The sequence below is a fragment of the Falco naumanni genome, chromosome 1, assembly GCF_017639655.2.
Source record: "Falco naumanni isolate bFalNau1 chromosome 1, bFalNau1.pat, whole genome shotgun sequence".
NCBI classification, from domain to species: Eukaryota; Metazoa; Chordata; class Aves; order Falconiformes; family Falconidae; genus Falco; species Falco naumanni.
The window spans coordinates 78,448,901-78,473,255 of NC_054054.1; the positions used below are offsets into that span (position 1 = coordinate 78,448,901).

Here is a 24,355-nt window from a genome sequence, read left to right on the forward strand (position 1 = left end):
CCAATCGCAGAAAACTCTTTTGCTTTTAGACAGGCCAGAATCTGCCTGATTTAGTATTGCTTCTTGTTCTTGCCTAGTGATCCCTTTGTGTTTTACCATGGAGCCGATCACTGCTCTCTGAAGCTCTAGACTTAGTGTCTCTGGTCCCAGCAGACACATTCATTCTTCCAGAAGCTGCAATATCAGTTTAGAATGGATCAAACACAACAAAAAATAGAAGTGGGAGTGACAATGTGTAAATGGCAGGATCGGGGAGTAATTTCAGCTCCTTGATCTGGAAGCCCATCTCTACTCTTGACTATGTGTAGGAGCAAGGTTCTGAATACAATAAGCTCTTTGCTCGCCCCATAATCGGTCTGCATAGGGAGAAAAGACACGTTGGGGACTGGAAAGCAGCTGCAATACATCCTGGGCAAGTCCCCCACTCTGGATGATTCGAGAGTAAAGAGTGAAGGGCACGTCACATGGGCTCACCTGTGATGCTGCTTGGACAAAGTCAGCAGTAATGGGGTAGCAGGGTGGCAAAGTGGTCTTGCAGAATGGAGCTGCTGTCAGTTGTTAGCAACACTTACGTCAGACTTAAATGTTAATAATTAAACAAGCATCTTACAAAAACTTCTGTCCTTGACATTGGCCATTTCTCGTAAATCCTTTTGAAATTCTTCGAGTGTTGATGACTCTGTAACTGGAAGATTATTGTCTTTTCCCATGTATCTCCTTAAAGAGTTTTTTCCAAAAGGTCGATATATCCCAGCTGTTTCTGAGGCATGTGTACTGAAACAGCAGTTTTGCACCCAATCAAGGAGATTGTGGGGCACTCGCTCCGAGCCAGTCAGCTCTTTTTTCTCATCCACGCTCATTCAAAGCAGTCTTTCCCAATTTCATTGTCTTGAACCTTGCAAAGATCTTACAGAATTTGCCTTGAAGCATTATACTTTTTTGCAGTTGAATGCCCACTAACAGCTGGAATGAATTGACTCCTAGATTGTTGCTTCTTCAAGTTTTAATTTGGAGGTGTTGGTATAGCAACAGAAACACGAATTTGAAACAAACTGAAAAACTGAAGGAGGAAGTTCCAGGCTGAGTGCATCCTGCATAATTCATCTCCAAGAGTCTCATTTCCTCTGAAGGCCTCCCAGGAGAAGAGGCAGCTGTTTGAGCACTTCACAGCTCACATGAAATCAAGTTCATTATGCTTCCACAAATCTGATGATCGACAGATGCTCTTGAAAGGTAGAGAATGGCCCAGACAGCACATTGCAAATATTTTCACCTCACTTCACCTTGTGCTGGAAGAAAACAATATGCAAAGCCTGGTGGTAGCAGTTACTTGTGGGGGTGAGAGAACAACGTTTAAAATATGCAGTAATAGTCTGAACTTAAGAAGTAAAGGAGCTGTATGAATTTTACACCACAGGTATATAATTATGTGGGTTGCAAGACTATCCAGCAAACTAGGTTGCTCTTTCTGTATTAAAAATACAGTAAATAGCAACCTGGAGCCTTGATAATTGCATCACAATCGAAGTAGAAGCTAGTGTTGTGTTCTAAGTGTGATTTTGATCTCACTGTTCTCTTTAATGTCCTTATTAGATAGCCTATCAATTTATCATTTAGCTTTCCTCTTCAGAAAGCAATTTGTCTGGTCAGGATTTAAGGTGAAATATATGAGATGTCCAGGAAAATAGGCGACCTCTTCCCTTTCCTAAATAACCTTTTCTGAAACATTATTACAGCAGATGTGATAAATTCTATGTGATAAATTCTATGTATTCTGTGGATTTTTAAAAGTATTCTCAAAGAAAATATGTATTTAAGGTTGATCTTTCAGTCATTTAAAACTTTACTTTAAAATCTGAAGTGTTGTCAGGCCCTGTAAACTTGGGTTGACTGTTATGATGTCAGAACTAGGCTGTTTCATTGAGAATAAGGAAAAAGATACATGTTTATTCAGACATGCTTATTTGCATTTCACACCTAAATTCACATCTGAAGAGATTATAGGGACTAGAATTGGAAGGGATGAAAGTGAATGAGATTACAGGATTAAGAAACACACACAAGGTCTTTAATTATCAGTGTTTCAAAATACAACATATTCAAGCATGAATTCTTACTATCTGGGGTAATTTTTAATAGTGCTAATTTTGATTCCGTTCATTGTCCACATATTGCCACAGTAGATGGAAAGCAGGCTACCTGAAAAGCCTGCTATGATGGCGGTTCTACAAATAATAAGGCAATTGCACAGTGAATGTGAGCAGTAGGAGAAAGGGGATGTTCAGATTAGAATATATGCTAATTTTCTTCAGAACTAATAAGTAAATGTCTTACAACAGTGTTTTTAATTTCTTCTTCCAGAACCTGGATGCTTTGCATGACCACCTTGCTACTATTTACCCAGGTATGCGAGCCCCTTCCTTTAGATGCACTGATGCGGAGAAGGGGAAGGGACTCATTCTGCATTACTATTCGGAAAGAGAAGGTCTCCAGGATATTGTCATTGGAATCATCAAAACTGTAGCTCAGCAGATCCACGGTACAGAAATAGATATGAAGGTAATATCTGAAGGGATGTACACATTGGAAGTTTGTGTCATTAGGGCAAAATCACGAAAATAAAAAATGAAGTGATGGCAAGCAATCATTTTCCATTGTTGCTGTCCTTTGTGAAGCAGTGGCATCAGCACTGACTCAGGGAGACCCATGATCATTTGTGTTGCTTTAAGGACACGTCAGCTGTGTGCTGAGAAGTCCCACAAGAATTTGCAAACAGACCAATTGGGAACAGTTCAGAACAATATCCCTTTATTCAAAGAAGGAGACAAGATGTACAGAAGTTAGATACTGGGTTATTTGGGGTGCTTTTTTCCACTTTATTTTATATTTGGCATATATTTCTTACTGTCTACTTTGTTCTGTGAGAACATGGGCATTTTGTCTCTGTGTCGTAGATTCTTCATCTATGTGCAGACTGGGAGGCTGATGTGCATTGATGGGGCTTGGCTGGCGCGTAGTGTTTTCCTCCCAGTCCGCATGCCGGGTCCTTCCCAGAACCAGGATGTGTTTGTGGGTCTCGGACTATCATTGTGTGGGAGTGTGGCTGGATAGACGCCTACAGCCTCAGAAGTGGAAAAATGTTCTTCAGTCACAGAGTTTACATAGTGTCGTGTGTGCTAAGTCACTTGTGAAATGGGAAAGAAGCTTCTGGTTTGTGTCCATACAGACCAACGGAATGATTTAATTGATAAGGCCTTGCCTATGTAATAGTATAAAATCAGAGCTTGATCCCAGGTGCAGATATATCTGGGGAAAAACAGCAAATAAAAGCTTTTTGGTGTTAGAAATATTGCAACTGTTATAAAATACTTTTCATGAGTAGAAAAGAATCTAAGCAGGTACAGCAAGCATTTTTGGTTTTTTTTTTAACTATTTCCTAGTCATATTACAATTCTATCACAGGTTCATTGTGTACTGGCACAGAAAATCAGTTCTAGTTTCATGAGCATATCACAAAAACATGATCTTGCTCAGGTAAAAGATTTACAAGCAATCCAACGACAAAGGTATTTGTACAGCTATAATGAAGTATTTGCCTTTTAGGTTTCTTGTTACAAGCTAGCTCAGGATTATAGTGAGTGGCTAGTCCTGTATAGCGATGGTGGTATACCTGGTGTCCTTGTTTAGATATCCATAGTTCAAACTTTTACAGCAGGTATTAGTAATCAGATACGGAAGGGTGCAACAGAATCAAAGCAGTCCTTCTCTTAGGTCCTTGTTTATTCCAAGTGTTGAGACAGACAAGGAGGACCATGTTGGCAAGTTGGCTGCAAGAGTGGTGAAGCTGTGACTTGACAAGCATTTCTTGTGGTAGCACAGGCAGTTTATTCAGTCCCCCTTCTCTTACTGCTCAAGCCTGTCCTATGACAGCTTCTTCAGATGTGTCTCTCTGGCTGTTGTCAAGCTATAAAATTAATTATACTGAGGAAATGAACTAGGTTAAAAATAGCAGGTTTTCTTCTGGGCTATTTTTACTTGCATCTGTTCTGTTATGTAGTTTGATGTTCTATCAGAGAGAGTTCTGCCAGCATAGCCAAGGGGTCATGCAGAGACAAAAGTGATCAGTGTGGCAGAGGAGAAACCTGGGTCGTGCAAAGCAGCTACCAGAACATACTTTTGACAAACTGTGTCCTCAGTCTGAATCTTACTTCATTGAGAAGATTGTATTGGACAGTACTGATACCCATGTAGGACTTCTGACAAATAATATATCTTCCAAAGACTTTTAAATATTGATTATAAATTTACTTCTCATTTTTATTTCACTTCATTAGGTTTTTCTGGAAATTTTATTCTACTGTAATTAAATAGAAATGTAATAATATTGGTCAAACCCATTGTAAATGAGCACAAAGTTTAATTTAACCCAAGCTATTCTTCTAGACCATCTAAGCCAAAAGCACATAGATGCCTAAAAATTGGTATTACTTCTAAACTGAACAAAGTGCATATTGTCTGTATTTTATTTTGTCTGTTACCCCGTTTTTCCCCTTGTCCCTATTAGAAAGTCATGTGCCCTCAATCCTGAACTTTTTCTTGTCTTTGCTGGTTAATAAAGCATAGCCTTTGACACCTTTAATGACCTGAAATAGTGTTTTACTCCACATACTCACAAACTTCAGTAGTAGATAAGCAGAGAATAATCAGCTACTTGTTTCTCTAAGGTGAGAGTGCCAAAAATTGCGGCTTGTCTACACAGACAATGGAAGTGTCCCTCCATTACTCCACAGGTCAACTATTAATCGTTAATGGTACAGAGGGAGGGTTTTAAAGTAAAGTAAGTCGGCCATTGTGGTACCTGGCTAGTTTTATACTGTTCAAAAGATGAGGAGAAAAAATTGTCTGACTTATTTCATCTTAATCCCTTGCCTCATCATTTAGTAAATGAATGCTTTCGTGTTTCATTAGTGATACATTGTTTGAAATAGCACAGCACAGAAAAACAATGGAGCTGCTTTTCATCCCCTCAGTTTTTGTGGACCAACCAATGTCTCTTCCGTCAAAATTTTTAGTTTGGACTTCAGTTAGAATTTTGCTTAAGGAAGACTTTTTTTGGAACTGATAAGAGCCTCAGTGCCTAGCTCAAAGTTCCTGATGATATTATGAGAGTTGCCTTCTGACTTGCAAGAACAGAGCTGAGATTCCTGAGTTGCCCTTCCAAATCTCTTTATCCAAAGTATTTACATAACAATCCAGCACAGGACTGTTTTAGTAAGTTCTGCAGCACTCTTCATATTACTGTAAATTTGATATCTGCATTTAGCTGTTTAATACTTTATTATCCACTTTTCTTCCCTGGCTGTTTAGAACAAATACGTACATAAATCTGCTTGAGAGAATGCAAGCTTCTAAGATTGTATTTTCATGAAATTTTGCTTGAATTTTTCTTACATATTACCAGTTCCTGTGAAGGTGGTAGCAGATACTAATTGTTTACAATACTACTGTTTTTATTTCATTAAGTAGTTAGATTTTGTTTCATGGGTTACACGGAACCACAGAATGACTGAGGTTGGAAGGGACCTCTGGAGGTCATTTTGTCCGACTCCCCCCTGCTCAAGCTGGGCCACCTACAGTCACTTGCTGTGGACAGTGTTCAGACAGCTTTCAGCTATCTCTAGGGATGTCAGAGGTTGGTTACGTATAAATGAGGGGGAACCTGTGAAGGTGAAGTCAGGACAGGGATTCCCTCAAGGCTCCAAATGGTACAGGTCGATGAAGAATGTTGTACAATCCTATGAAGCCCAAAAATCTGTTGGGAAAACAGGCTTCTAATATCTGAGAGCAGACTATCAAAACCTTTCTTTTACACAGGGAAGATGGTTCACAATATAAAATGAGAAAAGACCAGGGGAAATCCTTGACAAGATGGTAATTTCAGACTGTCTGATGTCTCTCTGATGGCAATATAAAAAACGAAGCCAGAATGTGACCAGCTGAAGAGCTGACCTAAAAACTACTTTAGGTAGTAGTCATGGAGGACGAGCAGTACTGATCCACACGGTAAAATGGTATCTGTGTGTGAAGATAAGTCAATCATACAGCGTGATCAGCCTCTAATTCCGACACAAGGGCAGCCGTAAACTTCACTATCTTCAGGCTTGGAGGTTTGGTGCAGTGAGACAATCTGCCTTGAAACCAGCTACCAGGTGGAAACATCCTCACAGTTGTAACTTCGGGTGTGCAAAGCTAAGAGTGGTATCATTCCCACAGTGAACCGATTTGCCTCAGGATCACCCTGAAACAGCTGCAGTGAAATTTGCCAAGTAGCATTGCACAGTTGGTTTTGGTCGGAAGAGATCAAGAATTTAAATGGCAAAAAAACTTTAAATGGCAAAAACCTGACTTTGTGTTAACCTTCAGGATCTGATGGATGAAGATCCCTATCCAAGGACATTGTGTCCCTCCCTGATGCTGAGATATGAGTGTATTTTGGGGACATGCTCATATCTAAAGGGCTGATTCTTGTCGATACATCAGTGAAAACTTAACAGCTTGTGTTTGTTACACATGCTGTATCACAGTGATACCACTTGATTTAATATCTTGTGTGGAGCTCACCAAAGTAATTTTGAAATAACTGTTCTTGGCGTTGTCCTTCCCTGAAATACTGGTATGACTTTTCACTTGACTCTGAAGATACATCTTCTGGAAAGCACAGGCAGGTTAGCAGTTAGATGTTATAAATTCTCTTTGAAACCAGGAGAGTGATTTTTCCCTTCAGTTTTTAACTGCAGTTACTATGGTGATTGAACTCGTAGATCTGATGAACTGATGTCACTTCACCAGCTAAGACCGCAGGGGGAGGAAGAATTAGGCTTGATTCCTGGCTTTGTTGCTTCTGTCACTGAACTTTCATTTATCAAGCATTTAACAGAGACTTCTTCAACATTGTTTAAATGATACTGAAATTCTGTGACTTGCAGGCTTCACTTTCACATTTCACAAACATTCACATGCAGAGTGAAATAATAGGTAAATTCTGTTCTAGTTAAGCTTACTACAGAGTATCTAGGGCAGGTCTTTATGCCAGACAAGTATCTGTCCAATTAGTTTGGATCTGTAGGTACCAAGCATGAAGGGACAGAATTTAACATATTATATTAATGGCCGTAAGCTCTCATTTTAAATTTGCTGACAAGATGGGTGTAATCATGAGATAGGAAGATAGTGCATAAATGATGTAAGCAGAAAAGACATCATGAACTTATATATCCAGTGAGAAGCTATTTAAGGATGAATTGGTATCTTGCTTAACGTGGAGAGGGGTTAGCTAATAAGGGTCTGTGCATGAACGACGGGAATCAAATTCAGTAAACCAGCTACGTCCACAGCATATCAGATTTACCAGGATTGTGCAGCTGATGTTGTGGCTATCTTGTAGATCTGTCTCATTTCCATGTGTTTGGCCTGTCTTTCGTTTTCTGCACTAATGTGGTGCACTGATACAGCAAACTTTTCTAGATGCCCTGGAGTCTGGTCAAAAATAGTTTTGCAAATGAACTTGAAGATGCCTGGGAAATTTGCAGCTGTGCACCGTTACTGACACAGTTCTAATCTATAAAGTTAAGAAAATAGCACATTGTGTGCGATGACTGACTTCATCAGTGTGCAAGGTTGTAGGATCTGTGGTGTCATGTTTCAGACTTAGCTTAATGTCTTGAAGCATGTAGAGTCCTGTTTTTATAGGGTGGTTGGGATTTTTTTTAACCAACACTTGAGGTTTTTTCTATTGATTCATTTCTAATACATGGAACAAAATGGGAAGTGATGAAAAACCTGTTAGGTGCTGCATGGTAGCAGGAAAAAATCATGTAAGTACAGGTGCAGGTTGGTCTACAGAATACTAGTATGTCGTGACAAAGATGGTCATTAGTTAATGATATTAATATCTCTGGAAGGTGATGTGCTGTTAATATGAACATTTCCTTAAAAATTATTAGATCTTCGAAGATGAATTTTAGGACTGCTTTGCCAAAATAAAAGCTTTTCATCCAAAGCAGGCATTTTTTTTTCCAGTTGCAGCAAGAGGAACTCTTTGAAGTAAGATCCAAGACTGGAAATGATCTGGAAGCATAGATCAATTCTAGTGATAATTCTGCACAATTTGGAAAAGGTTACTGTGTATAATCTCATCTATCCCTGGCAACAATATTAGTAGCAATAAAACAAAACCTGTGGGAGTGTGCATGAGTGGTAGGAAGTAAGAACCTAGACTCCAGCTGTGTTCTTTTAATCCTCAGCATGGCCACAGTCTCTCACAATTTCAGAGATTATGGTTAAAAGATGAGGAAGACATGCAGAACCTTTAAACCCTGAATTCAGAGGAAAGCTGGGTTTCCATCTACTACATTCCATTTTCCTACATTTTCCTAGACAAATGCACATCAGTTGTTTTCCTCAAAGGACTGCCGCATACTCTTTCCAAGGTTTACCTCTTCTTTTTTTTTTTTTTTTTTTTTTTTAACTCATAATTGCCCATTTCTCTTCGTCACATGCTGCCATATGGGTTAGCAACACAGCTTCTTGAGGAAATTAGGGTTTATCACTATTAATATTTGAACTTGTTCATACATCCAGCTTTAGGTACCTACATTAGCTGGTAAATTTAGTAGGCTGATCTGTCTCTAAGTTACCTACTTATGCAACAGAAAGAGAAAATTAATGCAGCACATGGTATAGAGCACCTAAATCAGGCTCCTGCTCTGAATTGTCCTCCAGAGAAGCCTCTCTCCTTTCAATGAATAGTCAAATAGGAGATAAAGGAACACTACCTTCTTAATTAGGCATTGTTTAACAATAAAATACTGTTTTGTTGTTTTAAACTTCTCCATTATTATAGGAGCTAAATAAAGTTACCAGCATCCCCAAGCCATCAGCTAGCATGGCTGACAGCTGTGGTAGAGAAATATTTAATAAACTAAACATCTTAGGAATTGAGTGCAGTGTTTGTGCATATCCTTTCTGTTTTCTTATGGAGACTGTTAATGTCTGTGGTTAGACTGTGTGTAAAGGGCAGAATCAGGAAGCATTAGAGATTTTAAGAAGTCTTTTTTTGCTTCAGTGGCTTTAGGATCAGACTAAATGAAAGTAGAATCAGGTGCAACATGTTCCAGAAAGTTGCCACTAAACAATACTGTGTAAATAGAATTGTTCTGTTCCAGTCATTAAGTCTAATTAAGCTTGAGAAAAGGTGAATTTGGCCTCTCAAGGTAAATTATGTTATTCTGTTAGTTATTAGCTTTAATTATACTGCAATACATGACTCTCACTGCAAATAAAGTAATCCCTACTAATTTTGGGGTTTTTTTACTAACTTTGAGTAAGATTACTGAAGTGTGAAATGCTATATTCAAGACACTTGAGATTCCACTGATGTAGACGACGCTGGTTTTGCTGTGATTTCATTTAATATGGAATGCAGCTCGGAGAAGATTGTCATTGCATTTAGTTTTATCTGTTGGTCCTAGTCTTGTAATCTGCTTGAACGTGTAAAGGCTGTATGTTCAAACATCAGCTTGATCCACCTGGCTGGTTGTGCCATGCTGATCCTCTCGTCAGCACTGTTTGCTGTTGTGTTAATAGACTTTGCAAACAGCTTTCATCAAAATAAGGATTCGAGTGGTCTTCGTAATTCAAGACTTGCCTCGGGTTCATTCAAGGGGAGAGAATTCTGTGTCCTGTCTTCTGGCAAGTACCAGTACAAGCAAGCATAACCTGAACCTTGACCCCTGATTTCAGGATGTGCATTTCACTCAAGCTTTATAAATTGTATTTGGATGATCTTCAAAGAGCAACTGTGGCTAAGCAAAGACATAGTTATTCACCTGGAATTATAAAGACTGTCTAAAATCAGAAATACTTTAGTATTTTTCAAGATGCAGGTACCATTCTTGAATTCATCTTTCTAATGTAAATGTACTCCCATCTTCATAGTAGCATTCCAGTTATTGAGTAGCAGAGTTCTCTGTTTTTCATTTTTTCCTTCATTTTTCTAGGTTATTCAGCAGAGAAATGAGGAATGTGACCACATTCAATTTTTAATTGAGGAGAAAGAATCTAAAGAAGAGGACTACTATGAAGACCTTGACAGATTTGAAGAAAACGGTACCCAAGAGTCTCGCATCAGTCCCTATACTTTCTGCAAGGCCTTTCCTTTCCACATAATATTTGACAGAGATCTGGTGGTCACGCAGTGTGGCAATGCTATCTACAGAGTCCTTCCACAGGTTAGATGATTCTAATGCGTGAATAGTCATAGAGATTCCTAATAGTTGATGTTTCACAGTTTTATTTTAAAGATCAACAAAACAGATTTAGGATTCTCTGTCCAAACAGCATTCCTATGTAACTGTATAATACTTACTACATTATGCTCCTCTTGTTTGAAAAAGGACTGTGAAAACAGCCCTAATTCTGCAACAGCTTTGTTCCTTATGGTCAAGTCCACAAAGAGAATAAGTTTGAGCAGAGAAAATCTGATCACCCCCTTCAATTCAGGTGTTGGCTTGATACCTGGTTCTTTCTCCAAGGTACATTTGCTATGCAAGTGGCAGATAACTCTGTAAAGTGGGTGTGAAACCATCAGTGCAGCTTGGCCTGCCGTTCAGGAAATGGTCTTGCCCATACTACCTATATAGCGTAGCAGCAGGTACGTAGTCTCTATCTGTTACCTGACAGTAATGCTGTCAGATGCATAATAACTGAAGAGCAGAATAACACAAATTGTAGCATGCTTTCTCGGCTTGTACATCAAAAGCATCAGTATTAACTCAGATGACCCAAACTATGTGATACATATATATGTATATGACTTCTAAACTTAATGCAGCTGCTGCATTAAGTTATTTACAGTGAAAAGGTACTCAGAGGTCTGTTTAATGTCACATATTGTGTATATGAACAGGATACCTCAGTTCTTGCCTGAAAGAGCTGACAGTGTTTCTAAAAATAAGCAACAAACAGGGAAAAGCAGTAATGAGAGAAGCAAAAGATAAGATGGTGAAGACATCAAATCATTATTACAATTATGTAGGCTGATGTTGCACATACCATGTTGTTTCTGAATCGTTGACATACTTTCAAAATGCAGTTTTATCTTAGCTTTTTCCTGCAATTAGTTTTTGGTGATTTCTCTCTGAATTTTGCAGAAAGGTTTGAAAAAAGAGTAAGTAACTGTCAGAATGTTCCCAAGGGCATTCGCTGAACTGATTCAGCCTCCTGAGGATGGCTATCAGAATCCTGACTATCAAAGTTGATGCTTTAGAGAACTTGGCTTATTGAGAAGGGAGTGTGAACGAGGTCACTTGGGAGGAAAACACTGGAAGCTTTTTTTTTTACTGTAGCGTGAGAATGGTTTGACAGATAACAAATGTGATAGTCCAACACAATTTTACAAAGTCATCTTGCAGACTGGAATTGCATTTTAAAGTCAATATACTTCTGTTGTGAAATCCTTGATTTAAAAGCCATGTGTGTTAACGGAGAAATGCATAAAGTATATATTCTCTTCCATTCAGTACTGTCATCTAAGCAAACTGAATGTAATTACTCCTTGTATATTTTTATTTTATTATAAAACATAACAATCTTTTGTTTTTCTTTTTTGTGGTTTTGTTGTTGTTGTTGTTTTGTTTTCTTTTCTTTTTTTATTCTAGCTGCAGCCAGGAAATTGCAGTCTGTTGTCGGTCTTCTCCTTGGTCCGGCCTCATATAGATATTAGTTTCCATGGGATCCTTTCACATATCAATACAGTCTTTGTGCTGAGAACCAAGGTAAACAGACAATATTCACCTGGATTTTCTTTAAGTATGCTTTGGAGAGATAAGAAGTGCTGAAAGCTCAGAAATCTTCAGAGACAATTCAGTAGTATGCTCGGTATCCCTTTTGAGTCATGAGCCAAGAAAAAGTCACAGGTGCGAATTCATGTGGAGCGGTTAAGTAGAATGCTTCATGGGAATGGTGAAGTACAGATACTTCATGTCTGACGCTTTCTTTGTAAGGGGCCAACCCATTATATACTTGTACAAAAGTAATTTTTGTATTTTCATACATTTACTTTTGTTTCATAACGATATGGGAGACAAAACTGAAATGTGTTCTTGCTTGAACCCCTGTGTTCATGCATAGTTCTGTCTCCTTTTCTCTAGAGAGGGCAGGAGAGGAGGCAGGTGATGAACGAATGCAGCATGTAGAATAGCACCTACTGTGTCAAGGAGCCTGTTTATTTATTGAAGACTTTACCTGAGAGAAACCATAATAAATAAATAATAAATAAGATTTATTAGAGATGCTGCCAGGCATAGATAGAACGTCATAGAATAGGCAATAGGCAATACTTTGGTCAGACTACTGTTAAGAAATGGCACGGAAAAAAACAAGCAGTTATGAACAAGAATGTAACTATGCTTTATATCTCTGAGGCAGCAAATCATAGTATTAAAATAAGGGTAGTATATGATGTTCAACTGAGAAATTAATCAAGTTTTAATGTAGGCTGTAACTCCAATTAAACATTCTGACTGCCTTCGTAGTAAAGGCTCTTAGTACATGGCCTGGTGTGTAACACATGTACTGTTGCCCTTATATAATAGTGACTTTTCATCACCAGGAGGGGCTGTTGGATGTGGAAAAGCTGGAGTGTGAAGATGAGCTGACTGGCACAGAAATCAGCTGCTTACGCCTGAAAGGGCAAATGATCTACTTGCCTGAAGCAGACAGCATTCTCTTTCTTTGTTCGCCAAGGTACTTGAAACCTGAAGACTTCTATAATACTGATTTTTATTTTACAATTACTGATTTTAAGAACACTTTGCGACAGTAGTGCTGCAGCGATTAATTGGTTCAAGTATTGACTTCATTGATTTTGATGTGTTTATACTAAAAGAAGGAGAAGCATTTAAACATCAGAACTTGACTGATTATTAAGTAATTCAATGTAAACATTGGGATGCTCTGGCCCACTTTGTACAAATGGGATTTTCTCCCGATTCCACTATTTTTGGCAAGTTTTGTCCTTTGTTTCTTACTGTGAGAGTGCTAAGAAATGTCACAATGATTTGATTTCCTATGCAGATTCATACATTTTTGCAGTAGTCTTAATGTAATAGAGCAGTGATGATTATAAAGAAGTGGCTGGAATGGGGGCTGAGTGGAGGGCTGCTTTAGCTGAGAGCATGTTGAGCTAACACATCAGATTACACAGTTATGTTAATCTCCTGTGTACAAGGGAGAGAATGGATGAAGGCAGAAGGGGAAGAGGCTAATTTAACGTAATCTCACTTTTCTGTGTGTACTGAAGTATGTACATTCGGTACGTTCATGGAACTTATCAGTGTGAAGTCTATATTTAAATGCGAAATCAAGAGCCATGTGTTAACATGAATGAACACAAATGAGGTAGTTCATAGAATGGTCAAGTTGTACAGCTCATCACAAGTTCAGAAGCATAATCCTTCTGTTATTCAGCAGCTTCATTTGAGTTTTAAATGCTCCTTTGGCAAGTTTAATTGTACCCATGTTATTATTTATTTCTCCACGTTGCAGTGTGATGAACTTGGATGACTTAACCAGAAGAGGTTTATATTTGAGTGATATTCCATTGCATGATGCGACCCGTGATCTGGTTCTTTTGGGAGAACAGTTCAGAGAGGAATATAAACTGACTCAGGAGCTTGAGATCCTCACTGACAGACTGCAGCACACACTGCGTGCACTGGAAGATGAAAAGAAAAAGACAGACACGTAAGAACCAAATCCTGATTTTGATCTGAAGCAGCCACAGCGATATATTATTTATAGCTACCTTCTTAAAAAAATAACAGAATCTTGGGAGGAGATATTCAGGGTCGATAATTTTGGAGTCAAGAAGGAACACTTTAACGCCTGAGAGGGTATTTCTTTATTTAGATTGTCAAATGTCATCTGCAGTCTAGGCTGTTACATGCACAGGTGTTTTATTGGCTCCCTCCCTGACAAGGAAAGTTATGAGAAGTAAACTGACAATCCTTTTTACTTTTTGAATTACCTAAAACAGTAGTGTTGCAGACTTTCTTACATGTACCATGCTCACAGGTTAATGGAACAGAAAAACATACCCTATAAGCCTTGAAAATAGTCTGTGTAGTGGTGACGTTTTGCAGTAGGCTAATGTTATGAAATTGGTTTTATAGTTACCTGTAGAAATCGATTTGGGGCCCAATGCACACAGTTTATTATTGTACTTATATCTAGATAGTAATATTATCTAGATAGCCCCAAATCCATTTCTACAGGTAACTATAAAATCAAATTCATAGCATTAGTGTATATATAGTTTTATATTATCTGTCTATATAATACATATATATATTAGTCTCTATATAGCTGAGCTGTAGGACTACTGGCAAATAAATTAAACAAAACTTTGTGTGACAAGCAGCGTGAGGTTGATCATAGAGTCATAGAATAGAACAATAGAATGGTTTGGGTTGGAAGAGACCTTACAGATCACTAGTCCCAACCCCCTGCCATGGGCAGGGACACCTTCCACCAGCCGAGGTTGCTCCCAGCCCCGTCCAGCCTGGCCTTGAGCACGTCCAGGGATGGGGCAGCCACAGCTGCTCTGGGCAACCTGTTCCAGTGCCTCACCACCCTCAGAGGGAAGAATTTTTTCCTAGTCTCTAGTCTGAATCTCCTCTCTTTCAGTTTAAAGCCATTCCCCCTTGTCCCGTCACTGCAGGCCCCTGTACAACGTCCCTCCCCAGCTTTCCTGTAGCCCCTTCAGGCACTGGCAGCTGCTAGAAGGTCCCCCCGGAGCCTTCTCCTCCAGGCTGACCCCCCCAGCTCTCTCAGCCTGTCTTCATAGGAGATCATCTTCATGGTCCTCCTCTGGACTCCTCCAACAGGTCCATGTCCTTTTTATACTGGGGGCCCCAGAGCTGGAAGTAGTAGTCCAGGTGGGGTCTCTTGAGAGTGGAGTAGAGGGGAAGAATGGTGGCTGACTCTCCTTTATAAAACATAGTTCCCATCACTGTAATAGATTTTTCTTGTGGATTATACTTCTGTAGTAGTAGAATTAACATTTGTTGTGCTATGAATTCTATTGACAGATTATTTTTCCTGTAGTAGAGTAATGGAAATTGTTGTAAAAAGACTTGAAAGGGATGGACAGAAGAGTCAGAGAGACAAGGAGTCTAAAAAATATTTTTTCTGTTCATTCTTATTGACTTGTTTTGTAGAAATCATTTTATCTTCAGGAATTCTAGCCTTCTTGGCAGCCACTGGAACAGTGTCAATTGCTGTGTCATGTGCCAAAAGTATTCACTAATTATAACTCATGCAGTAGTGAACTTGCCAAAAATGCAACTAATGAGGATTTGTGCAGGAGGCTGTGTACCAAATGATGCTCAATTTTTGTGAATCTTTGCTGTGTAAGGAGGGAAATGCACCTTAAGATGGCCATTAGAAAGTTGAAGGAATACACATAAGAATAGGGTGAAAACTCTGTGTGAGTGATTTGGATTTTATCTGCATAATTTGTAATATGAGCAAATGTTAATATGTCATGTAGTCTATTATTAAAAAAAAATGCAATAAACCCTAAAAGCAACATTCTCAACAGAAAAGGAAGCATTTAGCAACACATGAATTGATCAAAGGTGGGAAACTGATGCCTTCGTTGCCTTTTTTGTATTTTTTATGGTTTTGTGAGCAAAACCAGATTATATGAACTGAGGATAGGAAAGAAATACTTAAGCAATAATAATAAAAAAAAATGATCCAAGCAAGTAACAGATCACATCAGAAGAATTAGTAATATATACCTCATTTTGTTGGCATCTTATCTGCATTAATATGTGTTTGAAATGTCATGGCTTTAGGTACACTGATGTAGATCAGTTCCTGTCTCCCACATAATACACTTTTCAGTAAACATCTTGCATATTGCTCTTTGATGATGTGAGTGTGTTATAAACCCTATAGGAGATACCAAGTAAATATTTGAAGAGTGCTGGTGTAAAGACCTTTTCCACGTTCTTTCTGTTTTCCTTGTGCCTTTCTTTTCTTACACATTTAGATTACTGTACTCTGTTCTACCACCATCCGTGGCAAATGAGCTGAGACACAAGCGTCCCGTTCCAGCGAAGCGGTATGACAATGTGACCATTCTTTTCAGTGGCATTGTTGGATTCAATGCCTTCTGTAGTAAACATGCCTCTGGAGAGGGAGCCATGAAGATTGTTAATCTTTTAAATGATCTTTACACAAGATTTGATATTCTGACTGATTCACGAAGAAATCCATTTGTTTATAAGGTAAGCAGAAGATTTTAAAAGTATTTAAGCTGTGACTTCTTTATAATTTACTATCATGTCACTCTTTTCCATCTTTTGGATTTTAGGCTTTTTTAAAAAACTAGTTCTGTTCTCAGTCTGAACTGTGTTACTTGATATTACTTAGCTGAAGAAGAGTATGTTGTTTATTTCTAAATGCATGAAGGAACACAAAGGGCTTTAGTTCTCAGCAGGATTTCTGCACAGTCACCCGTTAGGTGGATATATGTGTCTACTTCCATATTTAGCAGATACGAACACTTACACAAGCAGTTTGTGGTTCTGCTGACCCTGTGTTTTAAGTTTTTCAGTCATATACCTGGGTTGTCCTGGTTGTAGGTTTTAATTTACTGTTCAGTTACTCAACATGCATTTCAGTCCTTCATTAGGAATGAGGTGTAGTTGCAGACGTGGCTGGTAGCAGGTAGATAGGTAGAAAGAGATAGAGATATATATCCCATATATATAGACAGGTGAATTCTTCTGTGTTTATATGTTTAAGATTCATTCCTAGCTTTTAATAGAAATCAGTTTTATGTCCTGTGCCAACTGAATCAAGGGTCTGAGCCAAGACAAACATAGTGCTCAGTTTCTACAGAAATTCGGAAGACCCCAGAAGAGAGGGCTCCAGTTCACACACTCACAGTGTCATTTTGATTTGTTACGTTTTGGACATAAAATACATTCTTTTCAGTAACAAACAGATGTGACAGGAATTAAGGTGATTTGAATGAAAGTGAAGGGAAACTATTTGAAAAGACAAGCAGTCTTGAAAGAAGCACTACTTCCATTCTTGTACTCTAAAGCCTGTGATAATAAAGTAATTGAAAAATGTATATCTTGATAGGTGGAAACAGTTGGGGACAAGTATATGACCGTGAGTGGTCTACCAGAGCCTTGCATTCATCATGCACGTTCTATCTGCCACCTGGCTTTGGATATGATGGAAATAGCAGGCCAAGTTCAAGTGGATGGTGAGCCTGTACAGGTTAGTGAATGTGTGGGCTTGAATGAAGAGCCCATTCTTTGATATGATAAAATGGTAATGCTTTGAAATATGGTTATCTTCATGTCCTAGTCCTTGCAAGCTTTGTTATTGTTAGATTTTGAGACTGATATCTGCAAAAATGAAGTCACATGTAGATGTGACATGTACAGTTCTCAGACCTTAAAATCTAATTATTGTGTTTAACCTTTTAAAGGATTAAATTAGGTCCACATCATTTATGTCTGTTTTCCAATCATTTCAATCTAATCAACAAATTCCCATTGTGCATCAAGTACAATTTGTTGAGCCTTCTTCATCTCAGTGAAAAGAACAGTAATATTCCCTCACTGATATTTTTGATGACGCTTCAGATCCTCATGTCAGCACAAGAAATATATTGCATTAAAAAGATATAAAAATAAGCAGTTACGGCAGTGATTACTGGCAAAAATGTGTATTAGTGGAAGTTCACTCATTGCGGGATTTTATGAAGATGTTGGGGCATTAATACAGAACTGGGGAGGCTGCATTGACCTGTCCTCGTCAGAAGGCTATGAGAGCAAAATTAGTAACGAGTGTGATGCATATTTCTATTTACATGAATGTTACTGGTCTGACACCTAGCTTAGAGCTCTGGACTTTGTCACTGGGCAAAGAAGCAAGAAGGTTTGATTTGGAGCGTTACAGTAACTGTAGGAATGAGCTTCCCCAAACCCCTGTCCAATCTCTGAGTTTTTAAATGTAAAATACCATGACGTTTCCTTTGAGAAATGCCTTTTTTCCTTGACCTAAACTATCCATTTCTGCATCTTCTGAGCATCATTAAACACAGACCTGCAGAGTATGCCTCTTTCCCCTTTTTTTTAATTTCACAGTATGTAATAGCAGCATGGCATGATGCATGCGGGAAAAATATGGAGTTTATTCTTTCATGTGGGAGGGAGAGTCATGACACTGCACTACAATAAAAAAAACCCCAGTAACATGAAACACAAAAGGCAAGTTTTTGAAGAAGCAGGAGAGCACACTGAAAAAATAAACTCTAGTAGATAGGAATGGCATAATATCTGTATTTAGTCAGAGGCATCAGATTAGTTACATTGATTTTGAATACTCAAACTTTATTTTTTTTCTCTCTCAAGATAACAATAGGAATTCACACTGGTGAGGTAGTCACAGGTGTTATAGGCCAAAGGATGCCACGTTACTGTCTCTTTGGAAATACTGTCAATTTAACAAGCAGAACAGAAACTACTGGAGAAAAGGGAAAGATCAATGTCTCTGAATATACTTACAGGTGAGTGATGAAGTGTTTTATTGGTGTTGACATCTTACAAGAAATCACTTTGTCAGCATAACATGAAAGTGTCATTGGGAGTTGAAAGTGACAGGACTCCTGCAACACATTATTTAACTACGCGAATCCTCAAGAAAATGTATGGCAGACTGCATTATGATACACTGTTATTGTTATGCAAATATAATAAAGATATAGAGATAGATTTGACTTTTGTAATTTGCTCACATATCTGTAGCATCTTCAATATTTTATATAATGTGTGGCATGCATGCATAGTACATAAATTTACATGTTTCTTTTTCAATTTCAGGTGTCTTATGACACCAGAAAATTCAGATCCTCAGTTCCACCTGGAGTACAGAGGTCCGGTTTCTATGAAGGGTAAAAAAGAACCAATGCAGGTTTGGTTTTTGTCCAGAAAGAGTACAGAGACAGAGGTATGACTAACCAGAGTGTAATTTTTCTTTTAAACAAGGTATAAACATGACAAATTTTATCTAAACCACTGAGATCCATTTGCATTTGGAAAACTAAACGTTCCCTAGAAAAAATGAAGTTTTGTACAACACTATTTCATTAATGCATTTATTATCTTGACAGCACGTTAAAAGTCCTTGATTATTTGTCTTTGCAGTTTTTGCAGTCCCTGAAAGAACACTTTTGTATTTTAAAAAGTGCTTGAGGGAATGCCAAGTGTTTAAATATTTATATCTCCCTTTTCTTATGTATTTCTCCACTGTAGTAGATTTTGCAATATAATGTCTGTTTCTGTTTAGCTGATATGTCGAGTTATCAGCACTTCAGAATTCACCATGTGCTTTCTTACAGTGGGTGGATGAATGTGCCTTCAGATAGTTAGGCAATAGTCCAGCAACTACTTGCAGACAGGTTCACACCTGATATGTGTGGTGGTCCCTTAACCCCAGATGGATCTGCTTCTTTGGAGACTGCTGCATGATAGAAGTGTTGCTTTAGAAATATACAGGGTGAAAACTGATTCTTCTAATTGACAAACAGGCCTAAATCCTCTTCTCAAAATGATGTAGTGTAAAGCTCTTCAAGCACTGAGTGAGTCTTTAAGCTTATGCATCAATTTCAGAAGTCTGGGCGTGTATTAACCAAAATCCCATTAAAAGCCAGTGAGATCTAGACTCACGAGTGTGCTACAAACTCAGACGCTGAATCAGATTACAGTATGCCAGCTGATTTGCTATAGTTGAGCAGGCGCATACATTACACCATTGCCAACAGGGAGAAAAAAGGGTAAAAATAATTTACATAGCTTGACTTTTGTCCTGAAGTAATATAAAATGGAAGAGGTTTAAGCTAATGAGGTTTAATCTTAAAAATATACTGACTAAAATAATGTCATCAGCTACATTGGCTGAGATAATTTTTCTAAGTCACAGGAAACTAATTATGCATCTGAATACTCATGTGCTTCTGAAATGAAATTTGGGCTGTTAAACTGTTTGGGCTTTTTAGGAGATCTAATCCAGATTTATTACCACTGGTACCCAAGTATATGAATACTGACTTTTTAATGGTAACTCCCAGTATTAAACTTCAGGGGAGAGCCTGTACTTGAACTCTGCTAAAATCTGTATCGTAGTATGTATTACTTACATATTCTGGTAATAAATTTTGATAATACTTTTCTATTTTTATTCTGTGTCAAGATTACCTACAATTTCACACAGCTACCATTCTTTCAAATCTATAGTTGTATTTAAAATGTATTTTAATTAAACACCTTTCACTTTTTTTTTGCGTTATAAATTATGTCCTATCATTTGTAGCAGGGCACATTGTAATTTTAAATGTAAAATTTCAGAGGGGTACCGAGTCAGGTGGGTATTTTCCTTGTTTCACCGTCACCCGTTTAATATGAATATAGGGTTCAGATAGTTTAGGATTTTAAATATTGCACTTTCCTTTTAGAGATCTTGTACAACAGTGGGTTTTCTTAATCCTCACAGCAGTCCTGAGAGGTACTTGCTGATACTGTTATCTAGTAATCAGGCTTTGTGTAGAGGGACTAGGGGGTAGGAATAAACCTGACACAAATACTGTCAGCCTGATTTTCAAGAGCACTTAAGACTCACAGTTTAAGCACACTCAAAATGTGTGTGTGTTTATTTTTTGCTGATTCTGAAAATCAGATATACATGTAATTCTTATAGCTAGAAGGACTTGTCCCTTCACAGGTATTTCTTCTAAATTGTACCAAGTTTGGGAGGAGACTAGAAAGATACATTCATGTGGTGATTGGAACTGTCATTTGGTCAGGGGTGATTATGAAAAGTGAAAGAATATAATCCTCTAATCTTTTAATTCTTTTTCACTCTCTGCATAATTTTGTCTGTCCATACACAAAAATGCACTGAGTTTTACTCCTTTAAGATTTTCTGAACTTGATTGAAGTTTCTCTTTGTCTTGTAAAGGTACTCTTCATGTTACTTCTGGCACTTTATAAGCTGTACATAATAGCTGTAATCGAAAGCAGAAATTGGATAACCAATTTTTTATGTTTGATTACTGTAGAGTAATCGCTTTGCTTTAGGCAAAGGTGTAGTCTTGGGGTTTTTTTTGCAAAATCTTATTTTCTCTGACCTTTCAAACACATACCCATGCTAATTGCAGTGCTGTTAATTTCAAGGGGACTGTTCATAACAATGAGTATGGCATGTTAACATATATTCAGAAACTGTATGGTAAATTTCCTGAAAGGTCACTCCAGAATATTGCAAGAAGTGGCTTATAGAAGTAAACACGAAAATACTTCTTAAATCATCCTGCAGATACTTCTGCTGATTATTCTTTTACTGTGAAGTTTTCTGTCTCCAGTATCTTTAAATCTGGGATGGATTCACGTTAGTGATATATTCTCCTTTTCATTATATCCCTCAGGGAATGATTAGCTCAGCATTTGCAAATCTGTCAGCATAGTATTTTACCCTGAAGCCCAGTAATTAATACATGGTGAGGAAAGAGGGCGAAATATTTACAGCTGGCATAGAGATGTGAAACCAAGGCTTAAAATATGCCGTCTCTCTGCTAGGCCTGTAGAAAATGATAGGGTTGGAGCAGCTCAGCATGCCTCAAACTTGGTTCCTGAGTTGGCATGTCTAATATCAGTCACCATGAGCAGCAGTTACTTCTGAGAAAGACCTGATTTACAAGAGTCAGTGGTGTTTGGAGTGCTGCTGCTTTACTTTTTTCAAGTTAAAATATCTCTTCCATGATGTCACTACACCAAAAATTAGGATTGCATCAGAAATATACATAGAACAAAAGCAACTGTGACCTGTTACTCATTTTGCATCCAGTTGTTTGCACAAGATTAATTATTACTATCATTATTATTTTAACAGAGGTTCAGCTGTAGCTCCTCTCTTGAAAACAGATTTGTTTTAAAAAATAAAGATTGCAGAGACCCTCATGTGTCTGACTGCAACTTCCATCATTCCCCACTTCCAAATACCTTTCTCTTCTGCCATGTCCCCACATTACTGATGGGAACATGTTAAAATATCTTGGTCAGAGCAAGTAGTTCATCAGGGAATGTAGGAATTGTTATGTTCCTACATACCACAAATACAGAAGAAATGTGTGCGTTACCTATGCTGTGTTTATTATTTCTGTTATTTACTGATACTGGTTGCAAGTTGTAAAATGTATTTTGTCACTGCGTTGACCCACCATGTTGTTTCTTCAAAGAAAATACCTTACTTCTCAAATTCTACTTGCATGCACTCAAGGAAACAAAGCAAGATGCTTTCTGAGCTGAGGGAAGAGGAAGAGGACGCTGGATAGGGCGCAGTACTGTCTCCAAATAGGGTGCCAGGCAGTAAGGTTGAGTTATGGATGCTATTTCACGTCATACCTCCCATTGCTGTGTGCAGTACCATTGTTTTTTGCCCTACTCCTGAAATCATACTCACCATTTTCCTCCAGGCTTGCTTGCTATTTTTTCCCCTTAATGTTTGGTGGTGTTATCTCTGCTGTGAGCATGTATTTCAAGCTTTCCTTTTTTTTGATATGCGTTTTTGCACGTCAGTCATGTACATGTAGCCCTTCCTACCACCAGATAATGAATAAAATTTTGTAGTATGCACGCCACAACTAACCACTTTGATCTGATGCTTCATATCTTCATCTTCATCTCTGAAGTATAGTGGTTATGTGAATCAGTGGCATTTCTGGAAAGATAGGTATTTTGGTTGTTGGGCAGAGTAATGAACCTAAAGAACTATTTTTAAAAATAATATCTGAAGCAGCATTATGAAAATTACTGTATAAATGTTGTTTATCAGATTTAGCCCTGCTATTACCATGTATCCCATTCATTTTGTGAATAACACTTTAAAAGGTTCCTCTTTTGATATCATCCTGCATTTTCCCTTTGTAGACACTATGTAAACATTTGCTGTATTGAAAAGGGGCAGTTTGTCTGATACTGCCGTTTGAAGCATGTGCCAATGTACTTCTACTGAAATGCTGTTCACTTGGAATGTATTTCTCATTGATTTATATTAACTAAATTGTCACGTTAATAACAGATTGCTGGACAATTTTCAACCACCTGTAGTGCTTTGATTCTTTTGTGATGGAGTCCCCAGAATTGAAAGGTGTGCTGCCGAGATGTGGTTGTCATGGTTGCCTTTTGATTTGATCTCTCTAATTTTCAGAAATGATACTATTTTATTCCTTGGGAGGACCTGATAATATTCTAGGTCTCCTGGCGTAATTAAGGGATGTAAAGCTTGTAAGGAAACATAGTATCTTTTATCAGCTGGTACAGTTAGTAGAAGTGGACAAGGTTTCAGATGCATAGACTTTCCATAACTTCAACATACAGTGCATTTTTATGTGAATAATATCTGTTCTTACCTGACTGATAATTTCTGAATATTTGCATTATAAAATAGGATAGTGCAATTACTTTGTGTATAAAAATTGTCTATATCTAGTATACCTTATCAGCACAGAATATATATGTGTAAATGTTTCATGTTAATGTGCAAAAGAAATTGCAATAAATTATTTTTTCCACTGACTTACAGAAATCTTGGATTTTCTTTTTGGTGAAAGCTGTATTTTATTGTTTGATACAAAACAAGTATGGTTCTCCAGTCCATAATTTGAAGTCCAAGTTTAAATAATTTATCAAGTAATTGTTCTAATGTTTGCAAATATCTAAGAGTCTACCACATTCAGATTAATGGCTCGCATCCTCAGATTAAAAGAGTGTTCAAAATGTGTAGATTAATGCTGTGAAAATAGTAGACAAGTTCACAAAAATGTATACATTCCCTTGAAACTCTTGGACTGGACAGTATTTAACAATCAAAAATTATTAGGCATCCACTTTGAGCAGGATGTACATTACCAACCAAAGCTTTAGGAATGGGAAATGAAGACGGGAAGCCACATGCGTTCCTTTCCATCGCCTCACTGTCGGACAGCAACACGTCCCAGCTCTCCATGAGAGATTGCCCTCGCTCTAATAGGTACACAACAGCAATTTGCACTTGAAGTTGATCGAGCTTACCAAAACTTTCATGGTGACTTCTAAAGGCGTGGGGTTTGTGACAGCTGTGGTTGTGCATTGACATAATTCACGCAAATGGCTGTGAAGTAACTGAAGTTTCTGTATTATGCTTCATGATGGAAGATGGCATGCCAGAAAAT

General features: G+C 37.9%; 1 protein-coding gene across 2 annotated transcripts in view; it reads left to right on the plus strand.

The window, feature by feature from the left end:
• GUCY1B1 (guanylate cyclase 1 soluble subunit beta 1) overlaps nucleotides 1-23,720 on the plus strand; it is a 43,553-nt gene extending 19,833 nt beyond the window's left edge. For both annotated transcript variants that reach the window (XM_040600788.1, XM_040600778.1), the window contains 10 exons: nucleotides 2,362-2,559; nucleotides 10,059-10,289; nucleotides 11,718-11,834; nucleotides 12,671-12,804; nucleotides 13,606-13,803; nucleotides 16,118-16,355; nucleotides 17,221-17,361; nucleotides 18,504-18,658; nucleotides 18,972-19,098; nucleotides 22,423-23,720. In XM_040600788.1, the coding sequence (XP_040456722.1) occupies nucleotides 2,362-2,559; nucleotides 10,059-10,289; nucleotides 11,718-11,834; nucleotides 12,671-12,804; nucleotides 13,606-13,803; nucleotides 16,118-16,355; nucleotides 17,221-17,361; nucleotides 18,504-18,658; nucleotides 18,972-19,098; nucleotides 22,423-22,446 (1,563 nt within the window). In that variant the 3' untranslated portion in view covers nucleotides 22,447-23,720. The remainder of the gene's footprint in view (nucleotides 1-2,361; nucleotides 2,560-10,058; nucleotides 10,290-11,717; nucleotides 11,835-12,670; nucleotides 12,805-13,605; nucleotides 13,804-16,117; nucleotides 16,356-17,220; nucleotides 17,362-18,503; nucleotides 18,659-18,971; nucleotides 19,099-22,422) is intronic.
• The last annotated feature ends 635 nt before the right edge of the window (nucleotides 23,721-24,355 follow it).